Source organism: Drosophila ananassae, chromosome 3L (assembly GCF_017639315.1).
Source record: "Drosophila ananassae strain 14024-0371.13 chromosome 3L, ASM1763931v2, whole genome shotgun sequence".
NCBI classification, from domain to species: Eukaryota; Metazoa; Arthropoda; class Insecta; order Diptera; family Drosophilidae; genus Drosophila; species Drosophila ananassae.
In genome coordinates this window covers 17,033,136-17,052,396 of record NC_057929.1, presented here as the reverse complement: position 1 = coordinate 17,052,396, position 19,261 = coordinate 17,033,136, and the positions used below count along the sequence as shown (strand labels likewise).

The window sequence follows — 19,261 nt, the reverse complement described above, 5'->3', positions numbered from 1 at the left end:
GCTTGCTCCTTCTAGGTACTTACCTAAAAATAGACAAGAAAAATGTGGAAAAAAGTGTTAATTAAAGTTGTTGAATTGTCAGGAATGTGCTTTGTACTAAAGAGCAAGTTTTCAGGCATACTTGGTTAATTTTTTAGGTTTTTAAAGTTGGTATTCAGTGAAAGGCATATTGCATAGTTCAATCAACCCCTGAATATATAGTGTGTATGTTATGGAATGGCTTTATAAAAGCAACAATCTGTTTTGGCCAACCAAAGCCAGAATCTACTTATCAAACCCATTTTCGGCTTGAATTCCCCAGGCAGCTCTGATAGCTATCGAAAAATAAGAGTCTGCTGTGCTGTGAGCCCGAACTTAATTACACACATCTCATTTGCCGCACACAAAAACAACACCCGAATGTGCCACACGGGACCCGACCCCGACCCCGGTGGCAGGCCCAGGCCCAGGCCCCCACTCTTCGATCCTGGCCTGGAAAATATTGGGTGGAAATGTGAAAATGTGGAAATAGGAACCCGAAAAGAGACAGCGGCGATCGACACATGACAAACAACAGAAGCTGGAGCTGGAGCTGTAGCTATAGCTGTAGCAGAAACTGAAACAACAACCAAGGAACCAGTCAGCCATGGCCCCAGCTCAGACTTTTGTTTATATGTCATAAAAATTACTCATACGTTAATAATTTAAACGGATGGCTGTTGATGAAGGCCAGCCGGGGGCGACTCGGAGCCATGGCATCGGCCATTGGGCATCGGGCATGGGGCATGGGGCATCTGTAAATTTGCTTTGCCAATATGAAAGCAAAGGCTAACTCGGAATCAATACGAAATGAAAACCAAATAAGGAATGGCTGCCCCACCGCAGTCTCCCCTCCATATCCTTGCCATGTCTGATGTCCCTGATCAAATACAAGACCATCACCTCAAGCTTGTTTGCTCTCCGATGCCCGATAAGTTTCGTTATCGTTTTGGAAAATACATAACCGAGGCAATGACAGACGAGGAGGTATGTATATTCATTATTTCATCAATAAAACAGAGCCATCAATATTGTGAGATGTCCTATTGTTTGCATTGCCAGTTCATACCTGGGATATACTCTTGAGCAAATACTGAATCAAAATATATTCAGTTCATAACATTTTCCAATAGACATGAGAAGGAAAATCTTGTACGATTACCACAAAATATATCTTTTATTTAGTTTTAATTTAAATTTAAGTGTTTTTGTTTCCATTTTTTGAGGTAAAACAATGCAATTTTTGACGTTGGCAATGAGCGTTGTTCGAAGCACTTTTGAATTATTTCTGAGACTCGTCGTCGGAGTTCGTGCCACCAAATGTAGCATAGGGCCACACCAAGGACGAATATCTACCTGATTCGTCCCTGGTGTAGCCTCTCCTGCTAAATGTGGTCGACGAGAACATCGCGTCGAGCCAGTAAACCCTCAGGTTGCCGTTAATACTCAGCGGCTTCAGACGTGGCAGTATCTGGCGCACAAAGATGTTCGGCCCCAGCAAAGGAATCCGACAAGGCTCGGGATGTTGTATGATGCCATGGCCACAGCCAGAACCAATGATATTTTCAGTTAGAGGAGGGAAGCCGGAGGGGTTTCGATGAACCCTCTTTCTCAGCCTGGGCAAAGGATCGCACAGGGCGTCCAGCAGGCCGCGACTCGAGGGCGCTCGGTTGCTCGTTAGGCCCGATGTCAGAAAAATGCCGTCCAGGCTCTGGAGCTTCAGGGTGCCCTTGTCCTTAGGACCAGCGCACCTTGGCTTGGCCTTGCCGGCCTGGGTGTCCTTCTCCTTTTGCCTCTTCAGCCAATTATGAATCTCCTCACTTTCGTGTTCGTTCAGCGGCACGCCACCGATATTCTTTGTATTTCGGTCAACTTCCTCCCACCATCTTTTCAGTTCTCCCATCAACCGATTCTCCTGAATTTGCGAATCTTTGTAGATCTCACTGCAATCATTTTCCTTGTTTCTTATTCCTAGTGCAGCGGTCTTTGGTTTTTCTTCTGATTCTTTCTTAAGGTCTTCCTCTTTGCCTTTCTTCTTAAGTTCCTCTTTGTCAGATTTCTCTTTGACCTCTTTTTCGGAAAGTTTCTTCTTATTCATTTCTTCAGAGCATTTCTTTTTTAATTTTTCTTCGGCACATTTCTTTTTCAGTGCTTCTTCCGCTCTTTTCTTTTTTTTCTCCTCTTCTGCGCATTTATTTTTCAATTCTTCTTCTGCACATTTCTTTTTCAGTTCTTCTTTTGCACATTTCTTTTTCAATTCTTCTTCTGCACATTTCTCTTTCAATTCTTCTTCTGCACATTTCTTTTTCATTTCTTCTTCTGCACATTTCTTTTTCATTTCTTCTTCTTCACATTCCTTTTTCAATTCTTCTTCGGCACATTTCTTTTTCAATTCTTCTTCAGCGCATTTTTCTTTAAGTGCTGCTTGGTCACATTTCTTTTTAAAGTCTTTTTCGGTGCTTTTATTATTTTCTTTTTCTTTGTAGAGTTTCTTTTTTTCCTCTTCTGCCCTCTTCTTTTTCTCGTCTTTGGCAGATTTCGTTTTTAGTTTTTCTTGGGAACTTTCTTTGTCTTTTTTCTTAAGTTCTTCTTCGCGACCTTTGTTTTTTAAGCTCTCTTCAGTGTTCTTCTCTTTCAGCTCATCATTCTTTATTTTTTCGCATTTCTTTTTTAGTTTCGCTTCAAAGCACTTTAACCTCAACTGCATCTCTTCATTTTTCCTTTTTCGTTCGTCTGCTGCACATTTCTTTTTCAAATCTTCCTCCGAGCATTTCTTCTTCAACTCTTCTTCAGCGCACTTCTTCTTCAACTCGTCCTCGCTACATTTCTTCTTCAAAGCTTCCTCGGCGCATTTCTTCTTCAACTTTTCCTCGGCGCATTTCTTCTTCAACTCGTCCTCAGCGCATTTCTTTTTCAACTTCTCCTCGGCGCATTTCTTCTTCAACTCGTCCTCAGCGCATTTCTTTTTCAACTCTTCTTTGGCGCATTTCCTCTTCAACTCGTCCTCGGCGCATTTCTTCTTCAACTTTTCTTCGGCGCATTTCCTTTTCAACTCATCCTCTGCGCATTTCTTTTTCAATTCTTCCTTAGCGCATTTCTTCTTTAAAGCTTCCTCGGCACATTTCTTTTTTAACTCTTCCTCGCTACACTTCTTCTTCAACTCTTCCTCAGCGCATTTCTTCTTCAACTTTGCCTCTGCACATTTCTTCTTCAACTCTTCCCGGGTACCTGTCTTCTTCAACTCTTTTTTGGCACATTCATTTTTCAACTCTTCCTTGGCACATTTCTCCTTCAACTCTACCTCGGCACATTTCTTGTTCAACTCTTCCTCTGCGCATTTCTTCTTCAAGTCTTTCTGGGCAACTTTCTTTTTGAAGTCTTCTTCAGCAGATTTCTTTATAAACTCTTCTTCGTCGCATTTCTTCGACATCACAGGATCTACTTGATTCTTCTTAAGTTCAATTGAAGATTTCTGGGTAAAGCCGAGCTGCGTGGGACTCCTCTTCGAAGAAAGGGAGCGATCGAATCTTTTTATCTTTTCAATTTTTTCTCTTAAATAGCTTTCCGCCCATTTCCTTCTCTGATCCTCTCTTGCGAATCTACTTTTGAGTGCCGCTCTGCATTCTCCCAAAAATGTCACTTCACTTGGTCCTTGGAGATTGTCGTCTTCGGACTCTTCGATCGCCTTACGGATTAGAGCACATTGTTTTTTAAGCTTGGCTTTTTCCAGTCTTTTTTTCAGTTCGGCTTGTTTCTTCCTCAAGACTTCAACTTCATCGTCCTCTTCATCATTACCCGCTTCTTTCTTTATTGCCGCGTCTTCACATTTCTTTTTCAAAGCGTCCAATGTGCACCGTCTTCTCATTTCCATTTCTACAGGACTTTGTTTTCGGAAAGCTTTATTAGAACCCGCGTTTGGTACGGAACTCTTCGAAAAGGTCGAATGCAACCTCATTTCGAACTCATTTTTCAAGTCCTCGCACTGCCTGATTATATTATCGACCTGTTGCGTCAGATATTGTGAGGGAGGTTTGTCGACCTTCTGAGAAGAATATAGCTTGGCGTGGATCCTCTTGATGGAAGAAGTCGTTTCGGGGCTTTTTAGAATGGAGGTCTCCTTGCCACCGAGTCTCTTGTCGGAACTTTTCGTGGTGCCAATAGCGTCGGTTGACTGAATTGGTTCATTGCAGTTCCGCTGATAACGGAAGGAATGATCATCTTCCTTCTTGGCACTCTTCTTTGGGGAAGATGCTTGGGGCTCCTTCTCTACGTTTCCCATGACCAGGCTGATGCACTTGGATACCATGTCCGCTATCTGAACCTGAAGTCTCTCACATCTCTCTAGTTTTCCCTTGAAATCTGCCATATCGATTTTATATTTTTCACTATTGGATGAGTCGGAAATTTGTGCCCTTGGAGTATCGTTGTTACAGGGTTCATTCTTTTCCTGCTTATGATTCGCTGCTTTGGATTTTGGCCAATAACGTTCGTATTTTACTACGTAATTAGGATAGGGATGCTTACCTTCTTTATTTGCTGCTTCAGGACACTCAGGTTTTTTGGAATTTTGAGCGGAAGCCAGTCCCTGAACTTGGCACTCGCACTCCTTGATTAATTTGTCACATCCCTTTAGGTTGTTCATAGCTTCCTTGTTCTTCTCCCTAACGTAATTAACCAATTGGTCTAATTTAACCTGCTTTCTTGTCTCGAATTGATGTGAAGTGGGCCTCAGGATCGATTTGGGCTCTTCTGTCTCACAAGCTCTTGGCTCTTCTGTCTCACAGGCTTGGCTCTTCGGGGGCTCTTCGAGGTTTGGGTTGCTCACCGATTGAGGTGGTTCTTTCTGTATAGGTGGAGGATTCGTAACAGACGAACCATCACACGATCTGACCTTTTTCGCCATTTCCTTTTCGTACAAGTCCTTGTATTTTAAAATAAGCTCATCTTCCTGTTGGTTTCTTCTTCGATGATCGGCCAGTTTTCCCTCGCGCAGTTGATCCTTAATCTCCTCGGACTTTTCTCGGAGCATGTTTATAAAATTACTGATCGTGAACTTCGGCTCCTCACAATCGTAATACGAATCGCTGTCATCGGACTGGGACCTGGATGGATGTCTTTCATTGGAATTTTTCGGGGCAGTTAGCTTGAGATGTTCGTTTTCAAAAGATCTTTCTGGACCCTCCTCCATTAGTTCCTCCAAGCGCTTCCTTATGTTCTTCTCCTTTTTGCGCTTTTTGGGTCTGGGACGTGGCCGCCATTTGTCGCACAAGCACTTGTTCCGCTTGTCCAGGCAGGTTTCCATTGTTTTCTTGTCGTTGTCCTTGTGGTACAGCTTACCCTTTCGGCTAAACATGCAGACTGAGACTTTTTTGGGACCAGCAGGTCCTTTGTCACTCAGTCTACGAACTTGGCCGACAAGGCATACGCGCTGCTGGACCTGTCTGACTTGCTTACTAACCCCGCTTGGACCCGGCTCGTTCACATCCGTGCAGAGGATGTCGCAGGACATCGGGGGGTCAAACTGCAGCGGACCGAGGGGCGGTCGCTTTTTCTCGATCCACTTGATCTGACCTTGAAAGAAGCTCGGACCGAAGAACGGCCCTCGCGATATGTATCGCTGGCAACAGGAGGTGGCCTGTATGAGAGGGGGAGGTCGGGGAAAAGCCAGCAGACACTGCATCTGCCTGCCGATGCACCGGCGGAGCATGCCGAGAGGTGACACCAAGGCTGGGGGTGATTCCTTCAGGGCGCTACGATTGCCAAACAATTTCGATGGTTGCACTTAAAAACAAAAACAAAAAGGCCAAGTTTTCGTGGGGGCAGTTACGGGAGATTTTAATATAAAAGTAATCAAAATGATAGAAATCTCATGACAACATGACAACCGAATTCAATCTCAAGCAATGGAGCAAAACAGGTCGACGGGCAGACAGGCAGGGCGGGAGATGTGAGGTATCCGTATCCTGGCATCAGAAGGTTCTCCGTCATCAGCCCACACACATCATCAGTCCGAACACCAAACGATAACCGACAGCGACATCACATGATGACCTACCAGGACGGCCCAGACGATGGCAGCGAGCGTCGAGACAACTGGCATCCAGTTGATGCAGTCCATGGTGCCTGTGCGATATGGAACGCTATACCCAAATCGATCGACTTCAATAGAACTTATTCAAAATACGAAAATTACCCGGAAGCTAAACTGCACCAACTAGCGTCTAGCGGTCTTGACGATCGTTGCCATTTTCTGGGCCAAAGTTGTCATCTTGCTGGATTGCTTCATAACTACTCAGAACAATCCCCACGTTAAAGCTATTCCTGTCGTTATAGTTCTGTCGCGATAATCGGTCGTTATAGTCTTCTAGAAAAGATGGCAGCGGTGACGGCAGCTTTCTTCCTTGAAGTGTTCCTCATTGGTGGAGTTCCGGGCTTATTCCGACAATCTCCTTCCGCAAAATAAACAGATATTTTCCCATCCTTGAGCCTCTTCTAAATCTTGATTTTTAGCTTCGATTTCTACCACGGCCTTACTAACTGGATATGTTTAATCCTGATCCTTTTTATCCTGATCTTTTTTTTTTACAATTCTTGCATTTGAGTTTTCATTTTTGATGGATGGTTTTTCAAAAAGTTGTTTCAAATTTGATAGCTTTTTGTTCAATTCCGCACATTTCAGGGACAACTCGTCCGCCCCCGTGTCCTTTATGGAACCAAGCACGTATTCGGTTACTTCAGGATTCCCGCCAGATCCTTGCGACTGAATCAACATCAAGCGCGTGGAGTCTCCATCCTCTATTTGGCAGAGAGTGCAGCTCTTCCCTTGGTCTGTCTTGAAGTTAATCGATTGTAGAATACTTTCTTCAAAATCTCCCATGTTACTGAACGTTTCAAGAGCCGCTTTGGGTTGGCCAGAAGAAGATCCTGCGTCCGTTGAATCTCCTATTGTCTTTGAGGATATTCCAGCGACGTCTCCTCCTTGAAGTTTCATGTCCTCGCAGCTCTTTTTAACACCCATTTCTTGACAAATCTTGATGTCTTCTTTGAAGGATTCCTTCCACGATTCGGGGTCTTCAGACTTATCTTGCATCACTGTATCAGTAGGTTTCGGTTTCTCTTTACACTTCCCGTCCTTAGTTTCTTTCTTCTCAGTTTTTTGAAACTTTTTGCAGATGTCCTTTGTAGACTTAACATTCCCGAGCTGTTCCTGTACAGCATTACCTTTCTTTTTACATGAGGCTTCTTTGCATCGTTCTTCCAGAGACAATTCTTCACTGAGTTCTTTCAAATTATGGGAACAAACTCTTTTCTGCTCCTCGTCTTCCGGGCACTTTGGCTCTTCTTTTTTCTTTTTGTTTATGGACTGTTCTTCTATACTATCCTTACCTTTATCCTTCTTTTTGGCTGCCTCATCTGGCTTATTTTTCGTATACTTTTTGCACAGATCCTTAAACGACTCCACTTTGGGCTTACTTTCTCCGCAAGCCGCTCTTTCGCATATTTTTTCAAGAGCCATTTCTTCGCTGAGCTCTCGAAGCCCGAATATTTCACGTTCTTGACATTCCTTTGACTCTTTTTTCCCTTTTGACTTATCTTTTTTTGAAGACTTACAGTCCTTGGCAGCCTTATCCTTTTCGGGTTTGCCAGTTCCCTTGCACTTTGCAAGGGTTACCTTATTCGGAGAATCCTTAGAGCCTTTTTCTGGTCCTTTATTATGCTTATTTTTCATTTTCTTCACTTTAAGTCCTTTTCGTTTCTGATCTTCTTCTTCTGAATCTTCTGACCTCTTTTCATCCGTCTTCTTTGGATTAGTCTTCTGCTTTTTGTTGGTGAAACCATCTCCTTCAGATTTTTTCTTAAATTTATTACAAATATGCATGGCAGGGACTCGAAGAGGAGAGTTCCTTGTATTAGATGACTTGGCTTGAAGAGCTTGGCCTTTTTCCTGAAGATCGAACTTTTGGCATCTAACTCGCAATCCTATTTTTTCTGGTTTTTTTTCATTCAAAGGATTTCCATTATAGTTTTCTCTTAAAATCTTATAAAAGTTTGAGTTTATTGACTTTAGTTCCTCTTTCGCTAACTCCTTAAAGTCATTTTCGTTAAGTTTTTGCATATTTTGTACCTTTGTCCTTATCATAAGCTCTTCAAGTTCTTTTTGGCTGTCCTTTTCTTTTCTCCTTTGCTCCTCATGTTCTTCAGGGGCTTCCATAGGATGTTCCTCCTCTTCATTCTTTATCGGCTCTTGGTCTTCCATTTGAAGATTTTCATTTTCTTTTTCCACCTCTATTTGTCCTTGCTTCATTTCACATTCTTTCTCCTCCTCTCTTCTCCTTGATTCTTTAAGAATGAGCTTCTGGTGTTCCGCCTCTTCTTTCTTTATCAGCTCATGGTCTTCCATTTGAAGATTTGAACTTTCTTTCTCCATATTTATTTGTCCTCGCTTCTTCATATCACACTCTTTATCGTCCTCCCTTCTACTTGGATCTTTAAGGATGAGGTTCTGGTGTTCCTCCTCTTCTTTCTTTACGATCGCTTGGTCTTTCATTTGAAGATTTGTATTTTCTTTCTCCATCTCTACTTGTCCTTGCTTCCTCATTTCGCATTCGAACATTAAATTTTGATCCTTTCCTGTCATCTTGATCTCTGCTTTTTGCTTATCATGTTCTTGCTGCACTTTCTTCTCTTCTCTTCTCCTTGGCTCTTCTTGTATGAGCTTCTGGTGTTCCTCGTCTTCCTTCTTTATGATTTCTTGGTCTTCCGTTTGAAGATTTTCACATTCTTTCTTCATTCCACTTTGATACTTTTCTCTCCTTTCTTGCTGTACATTCTTCTCTTCTATTCTCCTTGGCTCTTTAAGTGTAAGATTCTGATGTACCTCCTCTTCTTTCCTTATCACCTCTTGATCTTCCATTTGAAGAATTGCCCTTTCTTTCTTCATCACACTTTGATAGTTTGCTCTTCTTTCTTGCTGTATTTTCTCTTCTTTTTTTTTCCTTGACTCTTTCGGATGAAGCTTCTGACGTGCCTCCGCTACTTTCTTCAACAGCTTCCCTTCTTTTATTGAAAGTTTCGCATTCATCTCCGCACTCTCTTCTTGAAGGATTTGGGAAGAATTCATTATGATCCCAGCACATTGCTTTCGCAGCTTTTCGTTCTCCTCGTTTTGCTTCAGCCCGGGTCCATTTTTCAGGGATTCGTTGAATTCTTTGCATTTCTTCTTCAAAGCTTTAATCGCACATTTTCTGGCTATTATGGTCACATCTTTTAGTTGCATCTCCTGGCTTTCCACTTGCTGTTCCTTCAAACAGGAATCCCTTATCATTTTCTTCACATCTTCGGCTGTTTCTCCAAAGTCGACATTATCCTCTTTGGTCAGTTCCTTGATATAGGGGCAGACTTCATTCCATCTCTCTTGAACGCGTTGTCTGAGCCTGGCTTCGGGATTGTTTTTGCACCACAACTTCCTTATTTTTTGCTTCTCTTTCTTGCCATCCTCCTTTTTATATCCTTTTTCATCTTTCTTCTCTTCTTGTACTCCCCAGGCTTCTTCACACATCTCTTTGATTACCTTCTTGCGGCAGGACTTTTTGATTATATCTTCAATGAAGGACACCATACTCTGAAATTGTTTCTTTTCTTTGCTACTCAGGTACTTCTGAGCCTGGCAGATGTCCTTCCACTCGTTTTCAAAGCACTCCTTCAGTTTCTCCTCATACTTGCTTCTGGGAGGTGAACAATTATTTTCAGGAGGCCTATCTTTATCCTGTTTTTGGGTTGATTCTTCGGGTTTCTTCTCTTCTGCCTCCTTAGCTTCGCATTTCTCTTCCAAGTTTCCGGGCTGTGGCTTGAGGTCCTTGTACAACTCCCTTTCCAAAATCTCAGCAGCTGTCTTGAGATACGTCTTCATCTCTTCCGCAACCTCGCACACTTGACAATCGGTCTCCACTTTGTTCTCCTTCAAGGATGCCACTTCAAGATTCCCGCCTGGAGCCTCCTCCTTCTTCTGCTGCTCCTCTTCCGCCGAGAACTGTTCGTCCTGCGCACACTGCTGCATTATACACCTGATCTTCTTCTCCTTGATCAACTGGGCGTAACGTCGCTTCATCATCTGCTCCTTGCAGAACTTCATCAGGACCCTCCTGATGCAGACCGACCTGATGCCGACCATCACGCAGTTCATCAGTCCGCCCATGGCCGCCTGCTCGTCCTTCGACATGCTCTCGATGCTCGCCCTCAGGACCTTGGTCCTCTGTTCGATGCAACTGTACAGCATGTCCTTCATCCGGATGGCATCTCGTTGGGCCTCCTTCCGCTGCTTGGCCGCCTTCTTCTCGCGCAGGCTCTCGGCCAGCTGCCTCTTGAAGACGGCGCCACTCATCTCCAGCGATGGTTCGCTGAAGTGCCGCAGCTGGTACTTGACCAGCACGGTGACGGGTCGCACGGCCAGACCCACGTACCGGGTGGAGGGACCGCAGAACCGGGTGAGCACATTGCCGGTAAGTCTTGAGCACATAACACTCTCGAGTCAATCAGTCCCCGTTTCAAGCCCCCACGAAACGACAGATTCAATTTTGGTCCAAACTTTTGGAATTTAGCGGGTCGTGTGAGTCATAAAAGGAATAGGACGAAATTTAGTTCCGAAATTTGGGTGGCTAGAGCCGAAATTGTGTGAAAAGGGTGTACACATATAAAAGCCATATTAAAAATGAAAATCTACGAATTAGAAACGAAAAGTACACTAGGTTAGACTCCAGTCTCCTCTTAAGCTATTGCTGTTAAATAGCTCCTTCGGGGAGTCCTGTCTCCGCGAAGGACTTTGCCTACTTGCCACCTATAATTCAAAAACTCACTTTACACTCTACCTGTTACCGAAAACAATTTTCCAATCTTTGCACAAACCTCAGAAATGACAACAGCGCAGCAAAGCCGCAACCACGACAGGGAATACCGGCACACCCCTCCAAATACCATTTGCCACTTGGCACTTGCTACTTGCCACATCCCTTTCGCAATAGGCGGAGCGCAGACAAACAATTTTGTCGAACATAAAATCGAGCACAACTTAATTAAATGTTAAAAGCGCGACCGCAGCGCGTCTGTGGCAACCAAAGGTGCGAATTCGAAGTGTGTGGCAGGGGTGGAAGGGTTGCCGGGTTGCGGGATTGAGTGGGAGTAGGAGCGGGAGCAGGAGGAAGCCGTCATCAGCACGGAAGACGCTGACAGACGGTAACTTCATTTTCGGCGGGCTGCTTCAAATTAGCAAACCTGTCAACTGTCAGCGGGGCGAGCTGGGAACTGAAGTGCGGCCAGAGTATGCGGGAGTGCCAAGTTGGGGGCACATGCCCCCCGGCAACGGCAAGACAATGTTCCTCACCTGTGCTTCACCACCTTGCTACCCACTCCGGCATACCTCTCCTCCTTCATTCCGCTGAAAAGGAAGTTGCTCTGCGAACTTTGTTTCCATGTGTGTGTGGGGGTGGTGTGTGCGGTGAATTATGGCATGTCTACTTCCGCCTTCCAGCGCATCACTCCCCCTTATTGCGTTGTTTGTAATTTGTTAATTTCCCGCATTTAGAAATTAATTTTCACTTCATGCGCCGCCAAGCAGACAGCGGCAGACAGGTGAGTTCGAGTGGCACTGCCAGGCTCGCTTACCTGGCAACACAGTGTGCCACTCGTACAAGAGTGTGTGTGTGTGTGTAGTAACCTTCTGCCTGGTGTAACAAACTTGCGCCGCAATTACGAGTACCACCCACCGGGTAACCCTCCCACCTGGCCACCTCCCGCCCCAACCATCTTGTCCTCATTGCGAATTTAAATTCCTTTATGTTGTCATTAATTTCTGCAACTTGTTCGGCATTGTCGCTGTTAATTTTTAAGCGAAAGCTCTGCCCGAGCAGTCTGGCATGTGTTTGACACGTTTACATTTTAATTGCACACATGTGTGGCACGAACGAGGGAAATGCTCATTTTATTGCCCAGACCAGGACTCTGGATGGGGGCTCGCTCAGGAGAAAGTGAAATTTCTCCGTGGGTATGGCCGTGTGAAACTTTAATTGCTTTATTATGTTGGCCAGCGGCAGGCAGGAGGCTCTAACTTAAGGATATATAACTCAGATACAACAGCCAGGGAAAAATCGTTCAGTCTTACTTTTTACTCGCCTGTCGTCTTTTCAAACACTAAGCCTCAAGTTAATGAAAATTTTATGTATTCAAATTTGTAAACTCCGTTTGGAAATATGGCGGCGATAGGGCGAAGTTTCTCAAGATCTGTGCAATACCAACTAATGCATCCCAGGTGGAATCATTTGCTCTGCAAGGCCTGTGCGAGTTCCCACATCCTTTCCCAACTCGAGCGCCACAAGAGATCCTTTCTGAGGAGATGCCACGACAATCACTTCCACAAAACAAATTCGAGTCCTGTGCCAGTCGATACTTACGATGTTCCTCGTAAACTGAAGCTATTCGCGTTTTGGCAGAAGCTTCGATCCAATATATCCCTCCTCCGAATGTCCCTCCACCAGCAGAGATCCTTCAGCAAGGAGGTTGGGAAGTCCAATAAGGACTCTGACGAAGACTGTGCCAACCTGGAAGACGCCAAGCCGGACAACAAGCCGCCGCCGATGTGCCGGATGGCTAGGAAGCGGAAACACCTGGACGACATGAAGAAGAAGGCGGCGGAGGAGAAGGCCAAGGCCGAGGCGAACGCCGTCCAAAGTCTCGATGAGGCCGTCGATGAACTGAAATTTTCCTGCCAGCTAAGCGCCGAGATCAAGCAGTGCGAGGAGCGGCAGTACCGGGCGCTTTGCAAGGACCTGAAGAACATAGAAAAGGAATTCTCGCACGATCCCCCCGCCGTGGACAAGCTGGTCCGCTGCATGCTGAAGGGCATTAAGAAGGGCTGCCTGCTCCACGCCCAGAAGAAGATCTGCGCCCAGAAGGACGCCAAGCAGAATGCGGCAGCCATTGCCGCCGAGGCGGAGAAGGCCAGAATGGAGGGCAAGAAGAAGACCTGCAAGCAGATGGCGGAAGAAGAGGTGGGCTCCAACGAGAAGGAGATGCTGGCCCTGAAGAAGAAGCGGGAAGAGGCCAAGCTGAAGAAGCTGCTGGCGGAAATCCAGCAGAAGTGCAAGCGGGATCACTGGGCGGGGGTGTGCAAGAAGAGAGCGGCAAAGGCGAAGGACGCCAAGCTGCGGAAGAAGTGCAAGGCGGCTGCAAAGGCTGAGAAGTGCAAGAAAATGGAGAAGGAGATCGAAGAGCGAAAGAAGTGCGAGGAAGAGGAGCGGAAGAGAAAGTGCAAGGAGGCGGCGGAGCGGAAGAAGTGCGAAGAGGCCGAAAAAAAGAGGAAATGCGAAGAAGCCGCGCTCAGAAAGAAATGCGAAGAAGCTCTCCAGAGAAAGAAGTGCCAGGACGCTCTTGAGAAAAAGAAATGCGCAGACGCTGCCAAGAAAAAGAAGGAAGAAGAAGCTGCCGCAAAGAAGAAATGCGAAGAAGCTGCCTTCCTTAAAAAGTGCCAAGAAGCCGCCCAGAAAAAGAAATGCGAAGAATTCGCAAATGCAAAAAAAGGGAAATGCGGTGAACCCGAAAAAGAAAAGAAGTGCGGAGAAGCTGATCAAAAAAAGAAGTGCGAGGAAGCTGCCATGAAAAAGAAATGTGACGAGCTTGCCCAAAAAAAGAAATGCGGAGAAGCTGACAAGAAAAAGAAATGCGAAGAAGCTGCCTTGAAAAAGAAATGCGATGAGCTAGCACAAAAAAAGAAATGCGAAGAAGCTGACAAGAAAAAGAAATGCGGCGATGGTGGAAAAAAAGAAAAGAGCAAAGAGGCTGACCAAAAAAAGAAATGCGAGGAAGCCGCCCTCCAAAAGAAGTGCGACGAAGCCGCCCAGAAAAAGAAATGCGAAGAAGCCGCCAAAAAAAAGAAGGCCGCGGAAGAAGCCGAGAAAAAGAAATGCGAAGAGGCGGCAGCCTTGAAGAAGTGCATAGCAAATGCCAAGAAACAGATCAGCGAAGACAAGGCCAAAGTAAAGCAGTGCGTAGAAAAGAAAAAGAACGAGAAGGCATGCGGGGAGAAAGCTAAGAATAAGAAATGCGAGGAAGAAGCGGCAAAAAAGAAATGCGAAGAGGAGGCGAAGAAAAAGAAATGCGAAGAACTCCAGCTGATGAAGAAATGCGCTGCAGCCGAAGTCCAAAAAAAAAAAGACGAGCAGAAGAAATGCGAAGAAGAGGCTAAGAAGAAAGAAGAAGCGGAGCGCCTCAAGAAATGTTCGGAGGACATTCGGAAAGGCTCCAAAAAGGATGACAAAAAGAAAGGCAAGAAGGAGAAAGGCAAAAAGAGTTGTGGGAGCGAAACCAGAGACAGATACTTATCGGCCTTTGAGAAAGAAAAGGAAGGAGATAAGTGAGGTTATCCCGAAAATCTGGGCCAAGGACCTTGGAGTAAAGGAGCCCGAGGATTTAATTTTACACATTTTTTGAGCATCCAGGGAGTTACTTAATTTTAATCTGGACATACAACAAATCCTTGAACTCCTTGAGCTCGATTGGAATTTATTATGAGATTGAGATAAATTCGAAGCCCACTAACGCCGCCGCTAGAAAAATATTAAAAAAGATACATATTTTTTGTTAAATTTTAGGTGGTTTCTTTCATAAATAAACTGTAAGAATATTAAGTCTTATCTTAAAGTTGGCCAAGAAGCTAAAGACCAGGCCGGATGGGCGGGCTATTGTTCCTTGGGGAGGAGCGGCGGCAGAATCCGCTAAGTACAGGGCGAGAGACAATGATGATGATGAAACAGAGTGGAAGAGGGCGACAAACAATTGTGCCCGCTTGTCTTGTTTATTGTCATCCATCATGCCAGGACCTCCTGCCACTCCTGCTCCACCCCAAGGTGGATATAGTCTTCAAGGCTCGATTTGTGGTTAGGTGGGAAAACTGGTAGTTGTAGCTTAGCTGGGAGCTCTACGGCCGGAGTTGGCTCAGCCAGTGCTCGGCCTCATTTAGACATTTTGCTGCGCATTTGCCATTGTCAACTACTCGACAGACTAGCCCCTCCACCGCTCAGTCCTTGGCTTCCTCCTTCCCGAACCCTTCTTCTCGGCTGCTCTTGTAACATTTCCACAATGTCGGTGCTAGTTTTTTCCTCCTCCTAGCTGCTATTGCTGTTTCTGCTGATTGTTGCACAAGGATTTGTCAAGGATAAAACACTCGAGGGCAGTCAGTCGACATTGTCGTCACTGAAGCTGCTTCATCATGATTACGTTTATGATTATGTAGCGGCGGTTGTACTAGTCCGATGGAATGACGTTTTTGAGGACGAGGTTGCCATCCTAACAGCCACCCAGCACTCACCACTCACCGTCCTCCATTCAGGATTCACACGTTGCACGATTCACGTGGCACAATGCAATGGTTATTGATTTTCCCGCAAGGAATGCATTCGAATGCGATTCTAAGTGCAAGTCTGTGTGGCCTTGGGCTTTCCACGGACATTGCACTGACATGGCACATAACACTACTAAACTCTACTCATTTTTCCTCAGTGCACCTTCATATCCTGTCGTTCGAATAGCAGCTTAAAAGCTTTACAATATTAAGGCATATCTTTGAATTTCTATTTGCAACCTTGGACACACAAACATGTTGCAGTTTTGAGCTCATTTATTTGCTGCAAATATCATAGCCATACATATAGTTGGTTGGTGGTGCCCCCGATTCTGGGCTATTTGTGCTGTCGCACAAATTCGTTTTTGGCAAACACATTTTCGCCCCGCCAGAACTGCCAAATGCAAAGCAGTGTGGTTGCCAAATTATATTGCGGTCGCATGGGCGTGGCATGTGGTTAGTTAAACGAAAATGTGCCCAAAAAAAAAAAAACTGAAAAAAAATATAGAAGGAAAACTGAAAACTGGGTCATCACAGCCAGGAAAAGCAGACGCATTAAAGCGAAATTACCTGGCTGCTAGAAAATAGTCAAAGTTCAAACAACAGGGACTACATGCCTTAAACACTTGGTAAAAGTTTTAGTTTCACTTTGCTTGTTGGCTGGATTTTTGCTTTTGGCCAGAAACACTACCAGTTACCAACCAGTGCTTCCAGTGCCAGGTTCCTAGTTCGCAGTTCACGTTTCCAGTTTCCCGTTTTCCGTTTCGTTGTTGTCAACTTCCGGTGGGTGGCTGCCGTCTACCGACCGACGTTGTTCCACCTGTTCCGCTTGATTGTTCTCGGGGCTCCCTCATCATGAAAGGTTAATGACGACTGCTGTCAGCGCCGAAGGTCACATCTAACGCCGAGGCGCCACCTAACATCCACCCACCCACCTACCGACCCACGCCGAGGCGCCCCCTCCCAATTCCCTGTCAGCCGCCGCCTTTGTTGGGTCAAGCGTGCAGCAGGTAAAAGTTTCACAGAAAATACACGAGGGAGGGCATAACGGAGTCTCCGAGCTGCGGATCCCGGACCTGTGCTAAATAGCGGGATGTATATACATTGCTCAGACCAAGGGCCAGGGCTCCGGAGGGCGGTAGCAGAGCGTAAAAGTTAAATGAAACGAAACACGTTAATGGCCTCCGAGAGCTGTTGGCATCGTTCGGGGGTGCTGCCGGCTTGCGAAGAAGGTGAGAGGTTACTGGGCTATGTTAAAGCCGGGCTCGATGGAAAGTGAAATTTGCAGTCCTGGCCAAAGTCCTGGTAGCTCTGGCAGTCCTGGCCAAGAGCCATGTAATAAAATGATATCGTTGGATTAGTTAAGTAGCAATAAGCTGCCAAAAGGACCCAGCCTGACTCCACGGCAGTGGCATCCCGAAATACGTCGGCTCTCAATCACGGCGTTTCAGGTTGATATTAAGTTATTTAGGCTATTTAGACGCCAAGTGGACACCCTCTTGGTCATTAAAGCCAAATTACGGTATATTAGGTTACCGTTACCTTTACCGTTAGCCGGGGACGAAAATACACCTGACTTTTCCAGGCTTTTGTGACGAAAAAAAAGTTTGAGGGGAAAAGTTGAGGAGAGTTTTCGGTTAAAGTTCTCAACGATTTTTGTTCGGAATTTCTTTGCGGCAGCTAATATTCTGGCTAATTAACAGACTTTTTGGAAAATCCCTAGCTTTAAGCTATTCAATATTCCCAGCCAGCCCCTCCCTGCCAACCGCCCAAGCTGCACTCAATTGTTGTGGCACACAAAGGCGGAGGCGCCACAAGGAGTCCCGGGCGAAAGACAAGCCCCGAAACGAAGAAAGGCACAAAAAATACAAAGAATTATGTATCACTTCGTTACGACTTACTTCCACTTAATTTATTTTCACTTGCTTTTACGGCGGCGAGACCAGGCCTGGTCCGGACTCTGGACTCCGGGCGGGGCAGCAAGGACCAGCGACGGGCGGATGGTAAAGGCAACTTTGTCTGAGCCCGAAAAGGAATTTTACATGACACAGTTGGTCAATGAAGTTGCCGTTCATGTTTATTTTGTATGGGAACTCTTAAAAATATAACAAATAAATCAAAAAGTCGAATGGATTAAGAAAATAAGAGAGTTATGGGATTAAAATAAATATTTTTTCCCTCAAGACTTTAAGGATAAAATATATGAGAAAATAAATTCTACCATTTCTGTTCTCTTGAAAGCCAATGTGCTCCAAAGCCAAAGTATTTCGAAGCCAAAAACTCAGCCAAAACTTTGCTGGCCCACTGTCCGGTTTTAGGGCCGAAAAGAAGACGAAGCCCGCAGGCCTCCGGCCAGCAACTGGCAGCAGCTTTAGCCGGGCCGAGAAGCATTTGACTTTGCATTTGTCTGGGACTGCAGGTTGCAACGCTTACGCTTACGGCTTTCACACCTTCACGTCCTGGCCGTTGTTGCAACTCGCAACCATTTGCCTCCATTTCGGAAAACGCCTTTCGAGCGGCCGGCGCATTAATTCCCAGGTGTGCAATTTAGTGTGCGGCCAATTTTTGTCGGTCTGGACAGGAAGTGGCCATGGAGGAGGTCGGGCGTCTGCTACTTTTTCGACCACACGATGGCCCCCAAAGCGTGTGAGCCATGTGTGTGCCCAGTTGAATGACGGTGAAGTTGGAAAGTTTCCCTGGGAAATGGGAGAAACGAATTCGGAGAAGAGGAACAGCTTGAAACGTTAGGAAATTTTAAACGGAAGCTCGCGTTTTCTGCCCTTTTCGGCTTTTATTGTTAGCTGCGTTTCCGCTTTTTCGGTATTTTTGGCCTCTCGTTTCGCGAGCCGTCCACATTTCCGGCTAAAACAACACACAAAAAAGTAACAGAAAGGGCCAGTAACGAGACTCTTTAAGGGTGCATGGCATGGCATGAAGTTCAATTTTTGCAGCACGTCTTTAACGAAAAAGTTAGTGGCAGAACTTCATGGCGAAAACTTTTCAATGGACTACATTTGCTATGCCATGTTTAACACACAGAGGAAAGAAAAAAAGATGGGGCAGAAGAAGGTTAAGACGAAAACTATGGATAGCAAAATGGACAGCGCTGACTATAATTTTCAGAGTGCGACACAAAGCGGTGCTGAAAGGAAAATAAATGCATAAGAAGCGGCCAACTTGGAGAACTTTTAATAATTGCATTTTGCACAAGAGCAGCGGCAACAACCACCCCAGTCTCTTAATAAACTCCGCGACGAAGCGGACTCCCCCATCCGTCCCCGAGTCGAAAAATCATCGTCCAGTGCAGTTTGGGCATCGACACCACCAGAGCAACAAGACAATCAGCTAAGAGATACCAGGGACGAAAAGGCGATGACTGGGCCACAAAAATAACCGAAAAGTAATTCCCCACAAAAGTAAACTTGAGCGCACAAAAGTCGAGTTTTAAAATAAACTTGCAGTCAGCTCTATTTTTCTTTCTCTTCCAAGGAGGATGAGGGCGGGCTGTGGATCGGAAGTACTGGGAAGTTGGCCACCGGGTAGGCGAAGAGTCGGGGGCGCCACTTGAGGCACAAAAGGCGCATTTTCTATGAAAGAAAAGTGGCTAACTAAGTCGCCGGCTTCGAATCTCCTAGCCCGGCCCCCCTCCTCATCGTCGTCGTCCCCGTCATCATCATCATCAGGACTGCAGTTCTCCTAGCTGAAGAGCCGCTCCTCCCACTCCCGCTGACTTGTCCTGGCGATTTGTAGAGCAAGAAATATTGGTTGCGGTCTGTGTTCTTCGGAAATTCGGAACCCTAGAAATTTAAACAACCAAAAAGAGCCACAGAAAAAAGCCAGAACATTGCAGCAAAA

At 45.5% G+C, this 19,261-nt stretch overlaps 3 protein-coding genes across 7 annotated transcripts in view; 1 reads left to right on the top strand and 2 right to left on the bottom strand.

The window, feature by feature from the left end:
• Positions 1-19,261, bottom strand: part of LOC6496544 — a 122,228-nt gene that overhangs the window by 69,038 nt on the left and 33,929 nt on the right. The gene's annotated exons all lie outside the window — the stretch shown is intronic.
• Positions 1,177-10,726, bottom strand: LOC26514594 (axoneme-associated protein mst101(2)). 5 transcript variants are annotated; one of them, XM_014908544.3, is made up of 3 exons: positions 6,212-6,554; positions 2,979-6,158; positions 1,177-2,924 (listed from the first exon to the last, which is right to left on the bottom strand). In XM_014908544.3, the coding sequence occupies exons 2-3, from the start codon at positions 5,723-5,725 to the stop codon at positions 1,301-1,303; spliced, it is 4,371 nt and encodes a 1,456-aa protein (XP_014764030.1). In that variant the 5' UTR covers positions 5,726-6,158; positions 6,212-6,554; the 3' UTR covers positions 1,177-1,300. The 5 variants fall into 5 exon arrangements, 4 of the variants coding, with proteins under 4 accessions (XP_014764030.1, XP_014764029.1, XP_032306971.1 ...); XM_014908543.3 differs by having other exon boundaries at positions 1,177-4,482; positions 4,543-6,158; XM_032451080.2 differs by having other exon boundaries at positions 1,177-4,479; positions 4,543-6,158.
• Positions 12,158-14,693, top strand: LOC6494031 (axoneme-associated protein mst101(2)). The gene has a single exon (XM_001961078.4). It carries the CDS (start codon positions 12,261-12,263, stop codon positions 14,421-14,423), a length of 2,163 nt encoding a protein of 720 aa, XP_001961114.1. The 5' UTR covers positions 12,158-12,260; the 3' UTR covers positions 14,424-14,693.